Source organism: Bactrocera tryoni, chromosome 4 (genome assembly GCF_016617805.1).
Source record: "Bactrocera tryoni isolate S06 chromosome 4, CSIRO_BtryS06_freeze2, whole genome shotgun sequence".
Taxonomy (NCBI): domain Eukaryota; kingdom Metazoa; phylum Arthropoda; class Insecta; order Diptera; family Tephritidae; genus Bactrocera; species Bactrocera tryoni.
Window position 1 is genome coordinate 48,749,504 of NC_052502.1, and position 21,438 is coordinate 48,770,941.

General features: G+C 35.8%; 1 protein-coding gene across 1 annotated transcript in view; it reads right to left on the reverse strand.

Annotated features, from left to right (window-relative positions):
• The window catches only part of LOC120774025 (b(0,+)-type amino acid transporter 1), a 64,574-nt gene extending 48,266 nt beyond the window's left edge, over positions 1–16,308 (reverse strand). The window contains exon 1 of the mRNA XM_040103318.1: positions 16,222–16,308. Coding sequence (XP_039959252.1) covers positions 16,222–16,261 — 40 coding nt within the window. The 5' untranslated portion in view covers positions 16,262–16,308. The remainder of the gene's footprint in view (positions 1–16,221) is intronic.
• Between the last annotated feature and the right edge of the window lie 5,130 nt (positions 16,309–21,438).

A 21,438-nucleotide genomic window follows, 5' to 3' on the forward strand; every position in this document is an offset into this window, starting at 1 on the left:
AAAGAGAAACACTTTACTGTTATTCAGTTTGCTTACACAGCATATTTACCAATAATTACATATATGAAATATGTATATACTTTATGCTATAAGTATGTATAGGTACTATAGCAACATAACAGTTATTATTTGAACGCTTCCGCCGTATTGCTGCACGCCTGTGCTTTTGCCATTTGTATGCGAAGTCTTGTGTGCCGCGCGGCACTCTTACGCACTCGCAACTCTAAAAGCTCACTTGGAGCAAGAACAGCAAACGCAGCAGCACTGTGCCGGCGACTTCGTGACGCACAAGCAATTGCGTACCTATAGTTATGTATATGCATACATATATACATCAGAACAGCCGTCAGCTAACAGTAGGCATCCCGACAACACAATTTTACACACAAGTGTTGGTATATAGTATATGTTTATGAGTATTGATGTACAAGTATATATTGAACACTATCAATGGTTGCTTGCTCTGGCGTCACACGCACTCGCCACTTTGTCTGTTCATAAAAATATTCAGCGAGCCCATTTTCCAATTTACAAATGAAGCGCCTGTTTGCCGCGCTGACTGCCTTTTTGGCTTTTGTGGTGAAATATTTATATACATGGCATATACACAAATATTTGCATACATATGTACATTCATTCATACATACTTATATTTGTTCCGAATGAAGTAGCAAAGACAAATAAGAATAGCTCACTGTTCAAAATCACCGTATGTTGTTTAGTAACTGTTGTTGTTTTTGTTGTGTGTGTTTTATTTAATTCACTCGTGCTTAGTTTATGAAAGGCAATAGAATTTCTTGCGCATGCGCTGCAGTCAACGTCCTTGATAGGACAAATAGAGCAAGTTGTAAATTACTGGGATAGCTGTGGAATCAACATGGCTTAAGGCATATTGTCTTGGGTAGCAGGTTAAAGGAAATCGCACTTTTTGAAACACCGATAATTGTTCACTTTTTGTGAATTAATTTCATTTTTGCATTTTCTTTAAATTAATGAGAATTCTGTTACACAGAAAAGAGGCTCTATTTAGTGAATCTTAATATTTTAATTTATAATGATAAAAATACTACCGGTGGTTGTTATTGTGTTGGTAAAATTCTATCGAGTTGACTGTTCTTGGCCCGATAAAAATCTGGTTCCGTTCAGATTTCGTCAACCCGACTGTCGTGGGAACGGTGGTTGATGCTATTGCTTCGTTAAGTTTCGCTTTTTAGACAAAAAATATTCATTACTTTTACATAAAAACTTGTTACAAAATAGCATTTTATTGTTAATAGGTATCTGTTGGCAATATTATTTTGGCGAAAAAGCTGTTGATTAAATAACTGCTTTAAAAAAATCTTAGACGCTCCATAGCATGATTTAAGTAGCAAATAAGTTGCTTAAATTCTGACTAATTCGATGAAAATACTTCGTTTATCAAAATACAATTTAAATGTAAACACAATATTAGTCTTAAAGCGCTCTTTCTGTTCTACTGGAGCAATTTTCTAATTATATCCCTCACCGTCAAATTAGGGACTGATCCGCTTTGATTTCGACCACACAAAACAAAATTAGATTAAGGCTTTGGCTATAATTTTCATGTAAAATCAGTACTAAATCATCTACAGAATGTTAATGTTCTTATTATGAACTCTTTCCTAAATCAGTTGAGTTTACGAAACTGAAACGGATTTAAATCCGGCAAATTTATTAAAATATAGAAGAAAAAATCCACATTGTATTGGATATCGTTCCTTTATACAGTATATTTCACCTTTATAGAGCTTCTGCAACTGTTTCTTGGTACTAAACCTTATGAAATGAATAGTAAGGAAGAGATCATCACTCAGCACTTTGTTCTGGTCCTATTGAAACACGTTTAATAAAAATCGATAGCTTTATTATCTTATTGCAGAATTTCAAAAGCCAATTCTAAAAACTGTGGATGATATGGCCCTTGAAAATGATTGGCTGACCTTTAACAGCAAACTGTAAACGTTATTTTCTCGGAACCATGTTTTTTTAACTCATAAATTATTACTTTATGCCCTGTTCTTTTCTATTTCGACTACAACTTAACAGTCTCGTGTTGTCCACTACACGATTTTTCATCCCTATGAATTGAGAACTCTTGTTTGCTACTGTGATTATTACCAGTAAATGATTTCACAAGATCCTCGCCAACTTGCAACAGCTTCGTATTCACCATGCCAGGCACGAAGCGCACAACTAACAGCAAAGGCAATCACTTCATTTGCGGCAAACCCACCACAGCCCTCACTCAAGCTACGCACAAAACCCGGCAAGTGGTAGTACAGTGATTTTAGCCACCAACCAACATTGTAAGTAGCATATACATACGTATACTACATATAACATTACCTAACAGTTGCGTACAAGCATACTTGTATTACATATGCTCTGGAATATTTCCCTGCCATTATACTTGCTCTCTCCTCTCTGTCTCATTAGCAGCTTGATTTACGCTTGGGCACAGTGGGGCTAACACCTACGCACTTATGTGCGTGTATTTGCAAATATGTGTTTGCTTTTTGCCGTATGTTACTTATACGACCCCGACCCTACCCAAGCCGGCTTCGGCGTTCGCACATTATTTCTCACGTATAATAGAGGCGTTCGGTACTTGATACACCTTTTTCTCGCGGTACAATTTCGCTTTTATAGGCTTGTATGCCTCGTTGTTTCTTCATTGACCATTTCGGTTTATGAATAAGCTAAATATAAGTATGTTTTTATGTATGCGTATATATATTTATTTTTAACGCAAGTGGAAAGCACTTAGTCGTAAAGGCATGTTAAGGAAAGAAAACATAATTAAATTAAAAATGAAAAAAACAAAATCACAAAAATGAAAAAAAGATTTAATGAGAACAATACTGCACTGAATACACTAGGGCGAGTTTTCACTCGATTTTATTCATTCTAAGACAAATATGAACCGTTCTAAGAAACACGCTCTCTCAATTTTTTTAATATAACTCACATATTGGCTGATGCATGCGGTACAAAGCCACCCGGAAACTCGAAAATCTTTATATTGGGCATATAGAGTCTAAAGGAAGTATTGACCCGATTCAACCATTTTTTGAAACGCAGATATACTACTATCAGGAAAGAGTTCTAGCTGAATTTCAATTATATATCTTACACATTGACCGATATTTTCGGTAAAAAGTCAACTATAAGCCCGGTGCCCTGGGCCTAGGGGCTTGAACAGTTTTTTGTTCGATTTAAGAGATTTTTAGTCGCAAGGTGGCACACCTCAAATGCACTCATTATTCGTACAAAGTTTTATCCTGATATATATATTTATTCTTGATTTGTATACTGGAAAATTAAATTTGAAATAGAATTTACAGTTATGTTACATAAGAAAGGAAGGAAGTAGGCGTGACTATAGTTCGATTTCACCAATTTTCACACTGTAACATAAAAATGGCAGGTGAACATCACAAACCAAATTTGGTTTAAATTGAAAGAGTTCACCTAAAACTGAGCGATGCCACACCCATCGCCCAAAGTTGTCCCCTCTCAAACCAGCTCGGGGGTAAATTTAAGGTCTCTGGCGTATTTAGTTATTGATTTTAGTAGTTTTGACCAGTTCTATGGATCGTAGTATCGGTAGGAGTTCTCGATGTATGGGTTATACCTAGTATGTGTATATAAAAACTTGCTTGGATTCAGATCATTGGTTGACGTCTTACACCTTAAGGTATTTCCCCGGCTTTTATTCTTGCAAGTTGTAAGAGTATAAAATTTCCGGTTGCACCCGAACTTAGCTCTCCCTTACTTGTTTTCAATAGAGTTGTTACCTCTAAATGAAAATATTGAAAAAAAATTTCCAAAATATGCGCCAAACGAAAAAGAAGAGGCTTTAAATTGATAAGATTTTTAAAATAGAGTTGCCAAGTATTGCACTCATATAAAAAAGGTTATAACAATCTAAGAAAAAAAAATAATTGAGTCAGTTTGCGGTTATAGTTATGGATCAGTCCGGATTGAATTTGATCTTAAGTTTATTATTTCGGGTTTACTGCGATTTTATGAACCAGTCCGGGTCAATTTTGATTCTGAGTGTTTCATTAAGTGAAATTGCTGTTCTGACGGCTTTCGGGTTTATTGCGATTAAATGAACCAGTCCGGGTCAAATTTGATCTTGAGTGTGTCATAACCTTAAATTACTATTCTTACAGCTTTCGGGCTTACTGCTATTAACATAAATCAATAGAGTAGCAAAAAAATTATAGCACACTACTCCTTATATACATACTACCTCAGACATAATTATAGTAAACCTTTTTGCTGTGTTCATAATTTTCCTTCTATGTTAAGCACCTACATATATTTAATAGATATTTATTATAAAAGAAAGGAATCCGTTAGCAGCATATAAATAAACTAACGGATGTACTTATTCATTAGCATTAGCACCACAAATAACGCCCACCAAAATTATGCAGCTAAATTGAAATATTTTTCTACTTTCTATATATTTATTTGGATTTGGACGCCTCAGGAAATGCGAATCAGCACGCACACACATTGAGAAGCGGTTGATTAATTTGGTGCGTGTCCTGCCACTCTTGATTGCGCACTAAATTGTCTGTTTGTTAGCTCATTTGTCATTCATTCCATCACTTTCCGATAGTTAACGTTTCCAGACACCTAAACAAACACACATACATATATGAGACGCAGGATTTGCAAAAACAAAATAATGTATAAATGCAAAAACAGCGGGTGGCTCTGTGCCGACGAGGCGTTCTTGGAGTTTTTTTATTCGGTTGAATAATTGAGATTTTATGCGTGACGAAAAGAAAATCAATGGTGGTGGTTAAGTTGGAATATTTATTAACTTTTTGAAAGAATATTTAACACCAGTTTGATATTTCATTTGTAGACGAACAATTGAAATGGTACTCTAGAGTCTTCTTAGAAAATTTTCACTTCAAATTTCACTCAAAATGAATTTGTTAAGATCGATCAAAGTGTTTACTCGTGTTTTTCGGTTTGCTCACAATATTACGAAACTTGCACTAATATTTGTCATTATCCAAAATTTAAAGTTAAAAATTTTGATTCAAAAATCCATTACCCTCACATTTCGCATTAAAATTAAATTATCTTAACGTTTCCTAACATTATAAACGCATTACGCGAGCGCTAAGCAAATTAAATTGCCGCAAAATTAGTTTTTAATAATTTTGGCAGCAAAAACACATAAAAGTTAAAACAAAAACATAAATAAATTATTGAAGAGATGAAGTCCATAAAATAATGCTATTGTCTTTCGAGTAAATACAAAAGTCCTTCAAATAACCTTGTCAAATATGGGATAGAAAGTGAAATGAAGAGTAAAAGTTACGAGCTCAACGCACATTCATTTGTATATACTTGTAAGTTTGTGTAAATATTATCAAATACCACCAAGTTAAGCTACAAAGTAAACAAATCCGTTCGAAAGGATGCTGACAGCTTAATATAGTAGCAGCCCGCTGGGGACACACCTCCAAAGCACGAGAAAGTTTGAACAAAAGCAGACATTGATGGTTATGGAATACTGTGACGTAGAAGGCACAAAGCCAAGAACTGTTAAGTGAAATGCATGTATGTTCGTACATACATAAGTGTATATGTTATATGTATATACAGAGTAGATGGCATGGGGTTCATATAATTAAGTTGAAACTTTGTTTGTACACGAAATAGGTTTCCGAATACCAATAAAAGTGAAAGCTTCTGAAATATGGTAAAGTAAGTTTTCATGTTAGTGGTGCCTGAACAGTTCTGAAGTAAATACTATTCAGATACTATTTGTATTCTTTAGTAGTATATTAATAATAGGAAGGAATATTTACACGAATGAACTTAAATTTTCTTTTTCAACTATTTTTGTTTTTGTAAACTGTATACAATGTTATTTATATACACCTTATATATGTACATATGTATGTAAACAATGACGCATACAACCAGCCCATTAATTGTTTAAAATATGTGTTCTAGTCTGGGCCTGGTCCTTGAACATAAACTTAATCTCGTATATACATATCTACACATATTTCACGCATCAGCATTATGACAATTTTACATAAGATATCGCTTGTATCGCCCATCTAATCCTCTACCGTGCTTTGGGTCCGGCACCCGATTGGAATGCAAATCCACCTTGAACTGAAAAAACCCGCATTCGAGTTCTAAACACAGCCATCACGATACTCTCCGAGGGGTCAATCTACATAAGCAAGTTGAAGTCTCTGGTCAAACCTCGTAGCCGAAACTACTACCACTTGAGCTTCCATATTTCTCTGGACTGGTGACCAGGCGTTAAACCCCATATGCACATTACAAGCACACTATACACACAAGAAGCTAACCCTAATATCCAGATAAACGCCTCCGCCGCCTAAATAATTCACACCCAAACGTCTCATCAGCCTTGCTAATCTCCATACCACATGTCGCGCACCACATAAACACCTCGATGGACAATACCTTCTAGTCGATATTTTATTTATATGTTTCGTGCACGGTGAAGGCCGAAATCACTTCAGCAGTGAATGACCTTTTCTGACGCATGTAACTCGCAAAATATTTAATAAAAAAACCAAACATTAATAAAATCCATTATCAATAAAGGAGTGCTAGTCAGAAAGGGTTCAAATATTGTACTAAGTCGGAACGAAGCAGTCGCGTTAGTATTATCGCGTTTGAAGTAAAACACAAATTCTTATATTAATTACTATAGTACAAAATAAAGGGTGGTGGTGGCCAAGACTTTCAACCAGCAAATTATTGGCGCTACGAGTTAACAGACGATCATTACAACGGATAATTCTTGATGGCTTAACCATGTTCCCGTACAACGTTCAAATAACAAGCCGGTTAAACCCTCTCTATTTGCCTACCACGTTCGTCTGGATTATAGAAATGACCGAAGAAGACAATAATTTAATAAATTGCCTGTTTATTTCTGATGGGACCCATTTTGATCTAAACGGCAATGTAAACAAGCAAAATTGCCGTAGAATCAAATGCAGAAATAATCCACGAAACGAAACTTCACTCAAAACGAATTTCTGTGTGGTGCGCAGTCTCATCAAGGTGTATTGCCGGGCCATACTTCTTTGAAGAAAACGGTGAAATAGTAACAGTCAATCGGTACTGTTATTTAGATATGGTGAAAGAGTTTTTTTATGGGATGGATGAGCAGCTGCACACATAGCCAGACCGGTTATTGCGGAGGACCAACGAAAATTTCAAAACAAATGAATATCAAAAAACTCCACTTTCCGCTGGCCCCTAAGTTACCTGACCTGACGGCACCAGACTTTTTTATGGGGCTATGTCGTTGAAGTTTGATTAGAAATACGAAAAGACTTTTTCGACTACCCAATATATTACTTTATTTTATATTGATTTTTTTTATATGTCATATATTTATTTTTTATTAATATATAGCTTTTTTTAATGTTTATTGAGGCCAAGCACAAATGGCGCTAACTTACATTGTTTTACATTTAATTATTTCGCTTCAATATACAAGTATATATACTCGTTTGTAGGTGTGTCTTTAATAAACAATACATGAAGCGTAATATCAGTTGAAAGCAGTTCCAACTTCACCTAACCGCTCTCGATATATGTATCTATATATCTCGCATGGCTAATCATAATACAGTGTTTTCCACATGTACAAGTTAAGTGTATATATACATACATATATGTATATATATATCACAGAAATCACATCACACAACTTCATATGCATGTATGTATATTAATATTTGTACACAAACATTTATGACTGACTGCTCACCACAAAAAATGCCGGCATTCTTTATTAACACCCGCGTCGCCGCGGCACTGTCATTTGATGCCAAAAGCAATTTGCATGGTTAGCAAAAATCAAACCAGGCGAAATGAAAATATTATCATTTGCCTTTTATAACAACAAATATACACATTTATTGTGTGCATGTGACCATTATCAAGGTTTAGTAAATCAACGAAACTTCAACAAAAAAAAAATTGCAACAATAAAGAAACGTGATATGTAAAAACCCCTTTTAATGGCATTTCAGTCTGGTTAACCAAATAGTGTCTGAATAAAAAAGAAAAAAATTCAAATGCGGCGATATCATAAGTACTTCGACACGTACATATGTATGTATGTAAAGTATATACATGTGTTTGGTTGTATGTTTGTAAAGATTTTGTATATTTATTAATGCATATATGGATGTGAAAAATATATTTGTTATATACAAAAAGGAATAGTTGACAGCGCTTTATTAGCAACTAAATTCGATTTACGTAGTTCCTCTGTCTTTCTTTACATAAATGTACTAATTATTGGAAAAGCTATTATGAACACATTGGAGATTTAATTGAAATCGTTTGAAACTATAAACTGAATAACAAACTCACGCAAATGTTGAATGCTGTAATTCTGCATGAAAAAAAATTAAAAGAAAAAATCCCTCTGAAAAGTACAAATTTCTGCTGTCACTGAAATGGAATAGGCATTTCTGCACTCTAAGTTTAGTAAGTCACCAAATTGTCTTGGGTGGTGACTAAAATAAGAAAACATTGATCAAAATGTTGGAAAGTTCAAGTTCCCATAGTCATACAAGTGCAATAATTAATTCATAATAATTTAGTCAATTAACAAGTTGTCTTCACTAAATGACTAAATAAAAAAAACATTATCAGAATATCGAAAAGCTTTAACTCCTGCAGCGACAGAAATAGACTGCCAGTTTAATGTAGACAATTAGTAAATTGTCCATATTAATTGACTAATTAAGATTTTGTTTGAAAAGATTATAATATAGTTGACAATAACTGAATATATTAAGTTCTAGATGTTTAGAGATTACTTAAGCTGCACGATTCTGGAATATCTGCTCAACCAATATACCGGTATTAAGAGAGCATTAAAATACAAATGTGTTTTGGTAGGGAGCATTTGTTGTGAACAAGCCTTACTTTTTGTCTGTTTGGTTGACATGTCAGCTGTCAAATATATTCAATAACCTTACTTACAATCATTAACAAATAAAATCGTATTTTTTTCATAGTGTTAAAAATGTCAAATTTTGTACCGAAAAGTGATGATTTGCGGATAGCACTGATTTTTTGTTCCAATTTGAAGATTAGTGCTGCAGAGTCGCATATGATGATCATGCTCTAACACAAGCACAAGCTTACGAGAAATACGAAGCCTTCAAAGACGATCGAGAGATCGTTGAAGACATTCTTTGTTCTGGACAGAATGAAAATGAAAATGTTAAAAAATGAAGAATAGTCTTAGATAGAAGGCAAGAGAGCTCGACATCTCTCGCGAGTCCTTTCGTCTGATAAAGCTGATTTTTTTCCAAAAAGATTACGATTATGACCGAATTTAAAGCCAAAAACACAATGAATACCATTCACCAGATTTGGCTCTATGTAATTTTTCTTGTGACCCAAACTGAAATTGCCGCTCCGTTTGCAGTCGATCGAAAAAATAAAACAAAATTCGATAAAGGAACTGGAGACCACCCCAAAGTGTTTATGAAAAAAGTTTCGAATATTGGAATGATCGTTGGCATAAGTGTTATACATCTGATGGGAATTACGTTGAAGGCGACTAAATAAATATTGATGGATAATCAAATATTTTGCGTTTTATTTACAATTTCTGGGGTCTTTTTTATCAGAACGTATATCTATTAGTCATAAAGTTTTAAAACGACGTCACGGGTATTTGATATTTCATCATTTTGACTTTATGTCTTGCAATACTTATCAGCAATGCTGGTTAGATACTGATTTTGTCAAGAACTCAACAAGTGTCTGCATATATAAAGATAACCGTGTGAAACAGACTACAACTACACACAATAGCTAATAACATTTGATAGCTTTCAAAAAAAAAAACAAAAATAAATTTATACTAATAAACGCAAATTAGCCTTTACTTTTCAAATTAACAAATGTCCGACATACAAGTAAATCATTAACTGGCTTTTTGTTGCATTTATAGCACTTACGTAGGTATACCGTATAAACCAATTTGATGTGCGAAAGCAATGGCAGGTCGGGCCTTGGGCGCTACGTTCACTTCGTCACGTGCACCATTTTTGCATTAGATCTTATCATTTGCATTTTTAACAAAATGCAGGAAAAGGTGGATAGCAAATTTGATACATTTACTTACATTTACTTGATATAAACTTGAGCTACAATAACAAATTATTTGAATGTCGTGAACGAGATCACGCAGCCATTGACTTTGAAAGTAGACCAAAACAAAAATATTTAAAAATAAAATAAAATCATTAAAAATAAGCTCTTTTTTACTCTATTTTCTAGCTAAAAGAGTCAATAACATTTGCCACAATTTCAAGTGTTGCTTTGTACCGATTTCTCTGCTTTGTTCATGCCCTGCAGGCGAAATCCACATAGCACTTACTGTGGCTAATGATCATTACTGGCAATTATGTGAGTGTGTGTTACGCTGTTTATTACAATGTTTTTAATTTCATAACTTTTACAAATCTTTTGTAGTTTTTAACAGATCTATTCATATATACTGGTATATATAGATACCATATATATTTATACATATCGAAAAGTATTTGTACTGAATAGGTTTGTTTTTGCTTTAACTGTTTCTCCACTTTAAATATACACTTTCAGTTATTTTATGATTAGCTAATTACTTAAAGTGCGGCTTTTGTTTTTACAAGCTACAAAAAAATTAAAATTGGTTTTAGAACAATACATACATACATACATACATATGTATTGTATATCTAGGTATATAGATGAATATGACCGCCGTCGTTAATCGCAAAATAATTAAATTCTGAGTGCTTAACCAAGTAAAATTCAAGTGAACTGAGTCGTATATATGTAAATCTAAAATCTAACTTAAAACAATGAGATCATAAATATAATCACGAATATATTCATATAAATTATAATTGAATATTATGTAATAGATATAATATATCATCTTCTTATTAGTATTAATTATTAAATACCTATAGTATCTTCTTACTAAAAAGGGTTATTAACCCGGTAAATAACGTGTAATTTACTATTTTGACGTTTTTTCCTCGTGTCTGTCGATACAAGTATTTATGTCAACTTCGTTAATCAGATTAAACTGTAATTTGTGCATTTAACAAGCCACAGCTCATATTTAAAATATTTCCCAATCTCATTAAGAGGTTGCATAGGTTTCAATGTCTTATTAAATTCTACAACACCTCTAGTATATTGTCCTTTTCAAGTTGGTCCGAGTAATAGTTTCCGAGATACAGGCCTGAGAACTTGTGCGCTCGAGGCTATAAGAGCGCTGTCTTTAAACGCGTTTTTCTCAAAACTGTGTTTTTGAAGTCGGTTGGCAAGATTTCTTGAGTCTACTCAACCGATCTTCGTGAAATTTTAGACAGGTCTTTGAGATACAATTCTCAAAAACCAGGATGAAGGATTTAAAAAACAATTTCACGAAATTTTCATTGAAAATGTTAATTTTTTTGTAAAAATGTCTCCCAAAAAATAAAATTTTCAGTTTATTTCCTTCGACCAACTTCCAAGTTAAGGATTTAACTAAAACACGTATTTTTTCACTTTAGATGATCCTGTGAGGAGTTCACCTGCCAATGCAGGTGCATTTTTTTCAGAGGGGTCACAGGATATGGCGTCGCATTGGAGTTTAAAATATTTCTTTCAAAAATTTCAGAATTTCTTTGTTAATGGTGTATGTTCGTAACAATGAAAAATTCTAATAAAATATTTGTTTTTTTTTTATAAGAGAAAACAACTGTTGAAAAATGCTGTTTTTACCCGAGGGAACCCATGTAACCCCTTAAGGTACCTAACTAATTGTTGGATACAGTCCGATATAAAAATAAACATTAGATGGCGCTGCCACTAATAATGCTTTAGTAACAATTGATGTGGTTCAGTTATCGACATATCCATGACGATATTAGCCTGACAATAGTTCCTGGAACCATTTTTTATATAAAAGTAAACATATTATTATATTTCCTAACGTCAGTGCCTGACAGTTTTATAATAATTTTTTTGATTTGCTAATTTGATTAAACTAACACTAAATTAGTATGAAATGCATATTCAATTTCCATGTTTATAGAAATTTTAACTTTCCAAGATGCTGATGAATGTTTTATGAATGCTTTTTAATGTAGTCAATTAGTGGAGACAATTTGGTAATTGGCTAAACCAAGAGGTTAGTATGAAATGCATATTCCATTTCTATGACTGCAGGAATTTGAGCTTGCCAATAGTCTGATCGGTGTTTTTTTAATTTAGACAATTAGAGGAAGCAATTTACTGATTTACTGATTGACTAAGTAATATGAAAAGCATCTTTTAATTATATGAGTGCAGGACTTTCGCTGGTTTAGATCAAGTATTTCCTCGGAACACTTTTCATAAGCACTTTTTGAGCACCTTCAGCGAATTTTGTTTTATCTCTTCGATCGGCAGAAATCGGGGTCCTCGGAGCGGCAATTTCAGTTTTACATCAGTTGAAGAGGTCGAAGGTGTAAATTACAATTTCTGTAATCTTTTTTGTCATTACGTATGAAACCTGAAGAAATACTCTAAAGTAGCTTCCCAAATTATTAGTATCCTTACACTGAAGTGCAGTTTAGGTTCCTCTTGCCGTTCCCTATCTTGAGTTCATGCTCAACGCTTTCTTTAAATGAAGAAACGGGAAGTAACAAAGAAAATAAAGTGACGGAATGTCATAGAATGCCTGCTACTGTGCAGCGTATTGACACATCACTGTCTTTGATGATGCCTGGAAACAAAAGAGGCCAACACGAAACAAGGCCAGCGATGCCTCAATGCCGGCGCTGTTTAGGTAACGGTGAACTTAAGTACATAAGTATAAATGTATCTATAAATACACAAAATGCGGTTAAATGCTTTGAGGGGTGGTGAAAATATGTATACAATATGCCAGTATATAATTACAACCAACTGTGCTGACACACTAACGCACTTCTTGCAGCTTTTAGTGCGTCGCTGTTGCTGCTGTTTTCGCCATTGATTGGTGGGCACGCCACCAAAAACAGCTGTTGCCGCTTGCAGCTGGTGTTCTGCACAGTTACAACAGGCACATCGTGGTGCACACATCAAGCAACAAAGAGCAGCAAGCAACTTGGTAGCTGCCTATCGGCCGTTTAGACCCGGCCGCCTGGTAACTTAGTCACCTACAAATGAATTTTGAGTGTAAAGCGCCGCTGCCACAGCAAAAATACCTTTAGGGCCAACAATCCGCGTAACCGTTTGCCTCTCGCACTCTCTCCATACATATGTACATATATCTGTATAGGCTCTTATACATCAATTTGCTTTCTGCATCTGGCTATATCCGGCTGTCCTTCTGTTGGGTCACCAGCAAAATTTTTCTTTATTTTCCGGCTGAGTGAATGCGCTCTCTCGTCTTTTTATTTCAATTAAAAATGTTACATGCTATACGTAAGCCTCGCAACGCTCTCATATAGCAAATTGTTGCTGAGAATTTGTAGTTGGCTCACATTGCAAACTAAGGGTGTATGAACTAGGTGCTTTCTCATTACCAAATTGTGTTGCAGTTGCATATATTTACTATGTACATGAATTTCATTGCATTCGAATGCTCTCTGACTTTGCTCTAAGTTCTCTGCGTATAATTGCATTTCAAGGCTCTTCCGGTCGCATGCGCATCAGCCAGTTGGTGAAATAACATTGGGAAATTTAACGTCAGTATAGTGAAATTTCGACCCGAACTACCCAACAATACGCTGCATCGCAATGCACGGTGGGCCGATTTGAGCACAAATTTCATACTCAATTACGAGTATTACTGAAAAAATCGCGTATGTGGGAAATGTTTTACGGTTAATTCTGAACAACTTTGCCTAAGAGACTATGGATTTAAGGCCGGTTTCGAGCTTGTAAATTATAAAGAAAACCATACAAAGATCGTACAAAAAAAATTATTGATTAATTGTGATCGGTGACTATGTTTAGGGGCTAATTTCTAGTCTTCAATAAGGCTTATCGACTTTAAAGCTTTTTTACATGTACCCGACCGCCGAAAAATGAGTGTTTCCCAACATTTTGCTTCGCTTTGCTCTGGCTCGTTACGAACGAACTCCTACAAGAGCATACATCGAACTTATGTCTCAAAGCAAATGTCTAAAGCTAAGCGATGCAAAAGTTGTATGTGAATCAGCCATTTTCTTTTGGAGCTGGAGCCAATTATAGAGCCATGTGTACAAGTTTTCGCAATTGAGAAAAGTTCTTTGAGCGGCATTCACTTGGAAGTAGCCAGAAACGATTCTTTTACATATAGTTCAAGCAGCTCACGACTTCGTGTTTCAGATCAAGTATTCTTTGGCTAGCCGTAAAACATCCCTTTGAAGGCGAGCTAAAGTGAAAAGGCGAGTCATTCCCCCAGGGTTTTGCGCTGGGCTTGGGACCCGTAAGTAAAAAACATCTAGGTCAATGAAAAGACCAAAACAACCTCCTTTTGATAAAACGTCTACATCGAAATCCAACTTCGGACTTAGTAGGCAATTGAGAAGTAAAGTCCTCTCCCGATGATGAGTCGGCGTTACAAGTTTTCGAGGGAAAGGTTTTGCGGAAGTTTTATGGTCCTTTGCGCATTGGCAACGGCGAATACTGCAGTCGACGGGAGGGTGAGCTGTACGAGATATATGACGACATTTAAATAGGTGAGCGAATTAAGAGACAGCGGCTACGCTGGCTAGGTCATATCGTCCGAATGTATGGAAACACTACAGCTCTGAGGGTATTTGACGCAGTATCTGCCGGTGGAAGCAAAGAAAGACGAAGACCTCCACTCCGTTGGAAAGACCAGGTGGACCAGGAAGGACCAGGCTATACTTAGAATCTCCAATTAGACGCAAACAGCGAAAAGGAAGAACGACTGGTGTCTACGCCAATAAACAAGAACAAGAAGGAGTCAATTGTGAGCTCTGTCCACACAGAAACTTCAATATATTTGCTTAAATGAAATATGATAGTGTTATTGATCGTGGTCAGAGGCACCCCGGGTTGCAGTTCTTATCACATTTTGTATTTACAGCTATGTAGCAAATAATTCCACAGTCTGCGAACAATTATTCTGAAGTAAGATTTTTTTTAATTTTTTATATACCAAATTAAGACACTGTGCCATACTTTGGCTGAGCAAATGTACTCGTACACAGTAGTGCTGCAAGCCGACTACTGAAATACTTATATTATCGTAAGAATGAATCCCGTGCATAGAAGAAAACAACGGTGTATACTTGTAAGTAGAGAAATTAATATGTTATTTTTTCCAGAAAACCTTAGACAAAAAGATTTTTCTTCAGTGCATTTAATGCAGTCTGTGTATTGATACGATTAATGATCCTGAGATATTTAAGTTTTTACTCTTAGTTTAACAACTGCTTTGAGCGTAAAATGATAACCAATTGGGATGGAAAATTTTATGAACAACTAAAAATTTATTTTAACACAGTATTAGAGAAAATAATTTAGTTTTAGTATAGCACTCTCTCACCAGCCTCTGGGCCTCATGCAACTACTCAGGTTTCCTTTGAAATACAAAAATATATATATTGGTATATATTTTTTTAATTTTAGTGCATCTTCCGCCCACACGTTTGGTTATAGTAAGCAGGCATATCAGAATATGTTGCATGCCACCTGCTGGGCGCACGTCAAGCGCAAGATACGCCGCGCCCATATTCAGCACCATGCCTATAGAATGGCACGAAATCAGGCGAAGAATGCCTGACTGCCTGAATGACAATACGCCAACTTGCTATTAGAGCGGCCACATGGCACACTCATGCAAACATGCACACACACGCTAGACACTTTTAGCACAATTGTAGTACAAACACTCGTTTTAGCCATACATGACTGAGCTATTGAACTTTTCCGCACACACACACACTCATATATACACAGGAATTTGAATTTAGCCACAATATTGCATTTTCGCACGTATTTTTCACACAGAAAATTTACACTTATTTCATTTCATAGAGTCCTTTTTTGCTTGGGAAGACTTATTTTTAAGAGTCCATTATTGCTTTTTACACAAAATTGTCTATTTTTTGTATAAATTTCATTCAAGATTTTTCGCACAAAATGAAAATTTAACTGGCTACAATTTTTGCTTACCATTGGCAAGAATATTAGCTGTGTTTGGATCATGATACATGACTTGTTACAGTACACCGATGTCTTCACTTTCATGTCACTTTAACCACTGCGAGAGAATGAAAGCTGGAGAGTTGTGCTGTCTGTATTTATAACAAACACAAATGCACTGCTGAGTTGAGTTCAGCTGTACTGCGCTGAGCTGAGTTGAATTGCCCGTTGTGGTGGTGGTGGTACATTGATAGCGTCGGCGCAAATGAGCAATTGCCCGAGGAGTACACGAGTCGTGCTTTTCGCTATAAATTAGCTTTTTATCAACCGGCACATACATACATACTATATATAAAAATGTATTTGCTACACATTACAACAAAGTTTGTAAAGCTCTCAGACAATTCTCGTTGTATTGTGTGTGGACGTCTTCTTGCAATGCTGCTACTGCTCGTATTTGCAATCCCTTTAATATTCCCTGTATTTTTTGTAATATGTATGTATAGCTACTTGTGTATGTGAGTGAAAACGTGCGAAAATCGGTCTGCTGTAATTTCTTATCTTTCTGTTGCGATCAAAACAGATTTTTTCTTGAATAAATCTCAGTTGTAATTACTAAGCACCGCAAACATATGACTCAAGTCCACTTTGAGTCAAAAATGTAAATAAGCTGGTTTGTCTAGAGATCAGATTCCACCATGTATACGTATGTTATGATTTTATTATAACAATTTAGCAGAGGCGAAGGAACAATTATTGCAATAGACTTTTACAGAAGGATATCAACTAAGAAGGTCAAGCCCAGGCTGTTCTTCAATAATATAGTACCGACAGTTATGTTTCTGGGTAACATAAGTCATCTTTATAATCTTTCATCTTGGGTCATGATTCGAAAAGATGAAGCCTAAACGAAGTTACACCGACTTAATTAGTTCTAAGTTCTGCTGAAGACTAAAGTGGACAGCGGGTGTCTATCAGCAGGTGCAACTAAAAACGAAAAATGCCTCTTTAATTTCACAGCATATTGTTAGCAGAGTTGAGGTATAGTTTTTGGGAAAGTAGCTGTGATTTCTGTCACATTTTCCTAATTTTTAATTAATTATAACAATTATAATATGTTATTATTATTATTATGAATGTATGTAAGGCTTTTAGAAATATGAAAAAACAACGATTTCTGTAAAATTTCATACATTCGAAAAATAATAAAAAAAACACGGAATATTGCATACAAATTATGAAAAAAATATACTCCAAATGCCAAAATATGACTTTTAAAGTTACGGGCGATAAAAACAGAGCTTTTACAGGTCCGGTTTTTGGCACAGAATAATTTAGGCGATTTTTAAATCGATTCAATTGAGGAAATCTAGGACTCTGAAGCAGTAAAAATTATTTACGTTGCTTTACAATTTCAAAAACACGTTGACTTTCAAATGAGTGCAAAGAAAAATTCACTGCTTAGTTCTCAAACCAATAATTCAGTCTTAATGTCTCATAATTTTCACTTTAATTGCTATTTTCCAATTTGTTTTTAGTACCTCAAAGCGGCTTGTGAATTACTCATGGGGCAGCTTATTGCTTTACTTGCCTCGATACACCGTTGTACACTTAGTGGACGTGCAAATATATTAGCATGTATAATATGCAATTTAGATTAGAAATTTAAAGAAAACAAAGTGTGATTTTTTTCAACTACCTTCAGTTGACCTTCTATGCCTGCTGATAAGGCATGTGATTCAATTAAATTTCCATTAAGCTCTTTGATTTTTTTATATCCGTTTTCTTATAACAGCATTATGGCGAAATGTTGCAGAACTGATGTCACCATGGGTTGAGTTATTATTCATTCCATTTAAAATGGCATCAGCTGTTTGTTGAACTCGTCTCGAATTACCCCGCTGATATCAGAAAATTCGTTCGCACACCAACATACTTTCAGAGTTAACTGTTAATACTTGCACCTAACTTTGACTAATAATATATATATATGTGCAATTTCTATTAAAACTCATTTTAGTTTTTATGACTTTTGTTGGTCGTTAAACATGCATATGTGTACTTTGCAATTAACGACCACTGCGTATACGTAACACAGGTTTCTTACCTGTCACAAGCAAATTTAAATGACAGCTTGTTTATTTTGATAATTATACACATATATGCATGTATATGTACATGAGTTAAGTGGTTAGGAATATTTCTCATTTAATTATCAAGCCAATATTTTATTACTAATTTTTTTTAGTATTTACCTGCAATTTGTAATCAAGAGTACTTCTCGACTAGTACGTTGTTGCACTTCAACAAAACTTTCCATTTAATGTGCCTAAGGGCTTACGTTTGGCTTGTCATGCACGCACAGTAAAGTAAAAACATAGTAGAACAAACTCGAGCCCAATATTTGGGATTTGGAATTTGACAGTTTTTTGTTTATGAGCTGTAAAATAGTGTGTCGGAAATAAGGAATGCGACTTTTTGACTTTTGGCGAACATATCGGTTAATAAATTAACTGTTTACGTATTATTGAATAAAAAAAGAAAAAAAAATTAAATATGAAAAATATGTCACAGAATGTGTCATTTCATTTGTACATATTACAATTATGACTTTATTAGTAAGAAATGTAACTTAGAGCCATTAAAGGCGCCGACCCTTTGGTGGTTTTTATAAGATTTTTGCGGTTTTGCGGTTTTCTAGCTACTATATTATGAGAACTCTAATTATACCACACTATGAATGCACTTATTTTATTACATCGAATTTGAGCTCAAGAAATTAAGTGGAATTTCAATTAAATATAAATGTTTAATTAAATTAAGTACACTGACAAGTTGATAATAGTTATATACATACATATGTGGGCTAAGCTTTATAGCATCCCTGTGGGGAAGGGGAATGGTTATATTAAAATATTGAGTACAAAAACCGCACAAGTCCAAATATGATAAAATTAGTTAACTCTGCAGCCAAAGAAGACTATGCGTTATGTTATAGTGGAAAGCTCATATTTTTTTCTGGTAAAAATTTAAGCTAGAAAATATGATACATTTTTGAAAAGTTAGTACAGTGAAAAAAATACATTTTCTATTGATTTTCTCAGATCTATCTTTACTGTAATATATCAATAAAAATCTTTATTCACTGACTCCTGTACGAAGAGGAGAACTAAAGGTGTATCGCGTACAAAAATTTTATGTATTGGCGACAGTTTTGAGTTATGTAAGAGTATTACTTTACTCCTAGGGATAAGTTATCTAACGGTAACTTTGAGAACAACTTCAACGGCGGCTCTTGAGCTGGTACTAAGCCTGCACCTATAGACCTTTTCACTGAACACTGAGCAGCAAATTCGGCGTGACGGGTACTGGCTGCAGGAGAATTTACGTATAGAACCTTTGGGCATAGCTCGGTGGGTAATGGCGGTTGGCAAACACCGACTGCATGACCCCTCTTTACATCTGGGAAAGAAGGTTCAAAGTAAACATCGAAAAAGATGCCTGGCATAAAGCTATGTTAGCTACGCGCAACACTCTAAACATCTATACGCATGGCTCGAAAATAGGCGATGGAGTTGGTGCGGGAATATACTGTCCAGAATTAGTCATAAGGCTACCTTTAATGATATCGGACCACGTAATCAACAATAGGAAACGCATGCATTGTCTATACGACGATCTCGACAGAAGTATGGTAAAGTATGGTAAATGCGTGCTAAACTGCCAAAGTCATGTGCCAAACGGTAGATCGGAAGCATTCTATAGAACATGATGGGAATACTAAACGGTCACTCTCTGGTGGCGACACACGCAGGATGGGCCTGACAGATCGGGAAGACTGCAGGAAATGTCTAGAGCAGGGCACCAGGGACACAATGGAGCATCTTTTGTGCACTTTGCAAGATTACGCTGTAAGGTAAGTGCTTAAAGTGCACGCGCATCGCGATGTGATGTGATTTAGAAGTCGTGCAGTGATTTCAAGTCGGCTGGCTGTTAGCTGGCTCTATGAAAGAAATAAAGGCACCGTGCCTGCCAATGCTTGGGTGACACTCGCGCCGCGATGTGATGTTATTTAAAAGTCGTGCGGTGACTTCTGAGCAGCTGGCTGTTAGCTGGCTCTATATAAGAAATGCAGGCACCGTGCCTGCCAATGCTTAGGTGACACTCGCGCCGCGATGTGATGTTATTTAAAAGTCGTGCGGTGACTTCTGAACAGCTGGCTGTTAGCTGGCTCTATATAAGTAATGCAGGCACCGTGGCTGGCCAGTGCTTAGGTGACATATGTGCCGCGATGTGATGTTATTTAAAAGTCGTGCGGTGACTTCTGAGCAACTGGCTGTTAGCTGGCTCTATATAAGAAATGCAGGCACCGTGCCTGCCAATGCTTAGGCGACACTCGCGCCGCGATGTGATGATATTTAAAAGTTGTGCGGCGACTTCTGAGCAACTGGCTGTTAGCTGGCTCTATATAAGAAATGCAGGCACCTTGCCTTCCAATGCTTAGGCGATACTCGCGCCGCGATGTGATGTTATTTAAAAGTCGTGCGGTGACTTCTGAGCAGCTGGCTCTATATAAGAAATGCAGGCACCGTGGCTGGCCTGTACTTAGGTGACACTCGCGGCACGATGTGATGTGATTTAAAAGTCGTGCGTTGACTTCTGAGCAGCTGGCTGTTAGCTGGCTCTATATAAGAAATGCAGGCACCTTGCCTTCCAATGCTTAGGCGATACTCGCGCCGCGATGTGATGTTATTTAAAAGTCGTGCGGTGACTTCTGAGCAGCTGGCTCTATATAAGAAATGCAGGCACCGTGCCTACCAATGCTTAGGTGACACTCGCGCCGCGATGTGATGTTATTTAAAAGTTGTGCGATGACTTCTGAGCAACTGGCTGTTAGCTGGCTCCATATAAGAAATGCAGGCACCGTGCCTGCCAGTGCTTCGATTGTACGAGGATCGCGATCATCGATCGGGATCCCCACGGTATGCTACACTGGAGGAGGTATCGATAGTGACGCCGCAGAGTCTGTTATCCTAAAGGATGACCACTGCTCTTGGACTTAGCAATTTAACACCATCTGGCATCGTATCTAATTCGTCGAAACCGAAAGTTGTTACCGATATTGTAAGTAATTTATTTCAAAAGAGGTTATATCCACTTCAAATTAGATAAAATTTACTTTTACAATGAGCGATTGATTTTGAAAAATTTTGTATTCCCTTGATCCCGGAGCCGCAAACAGGATGG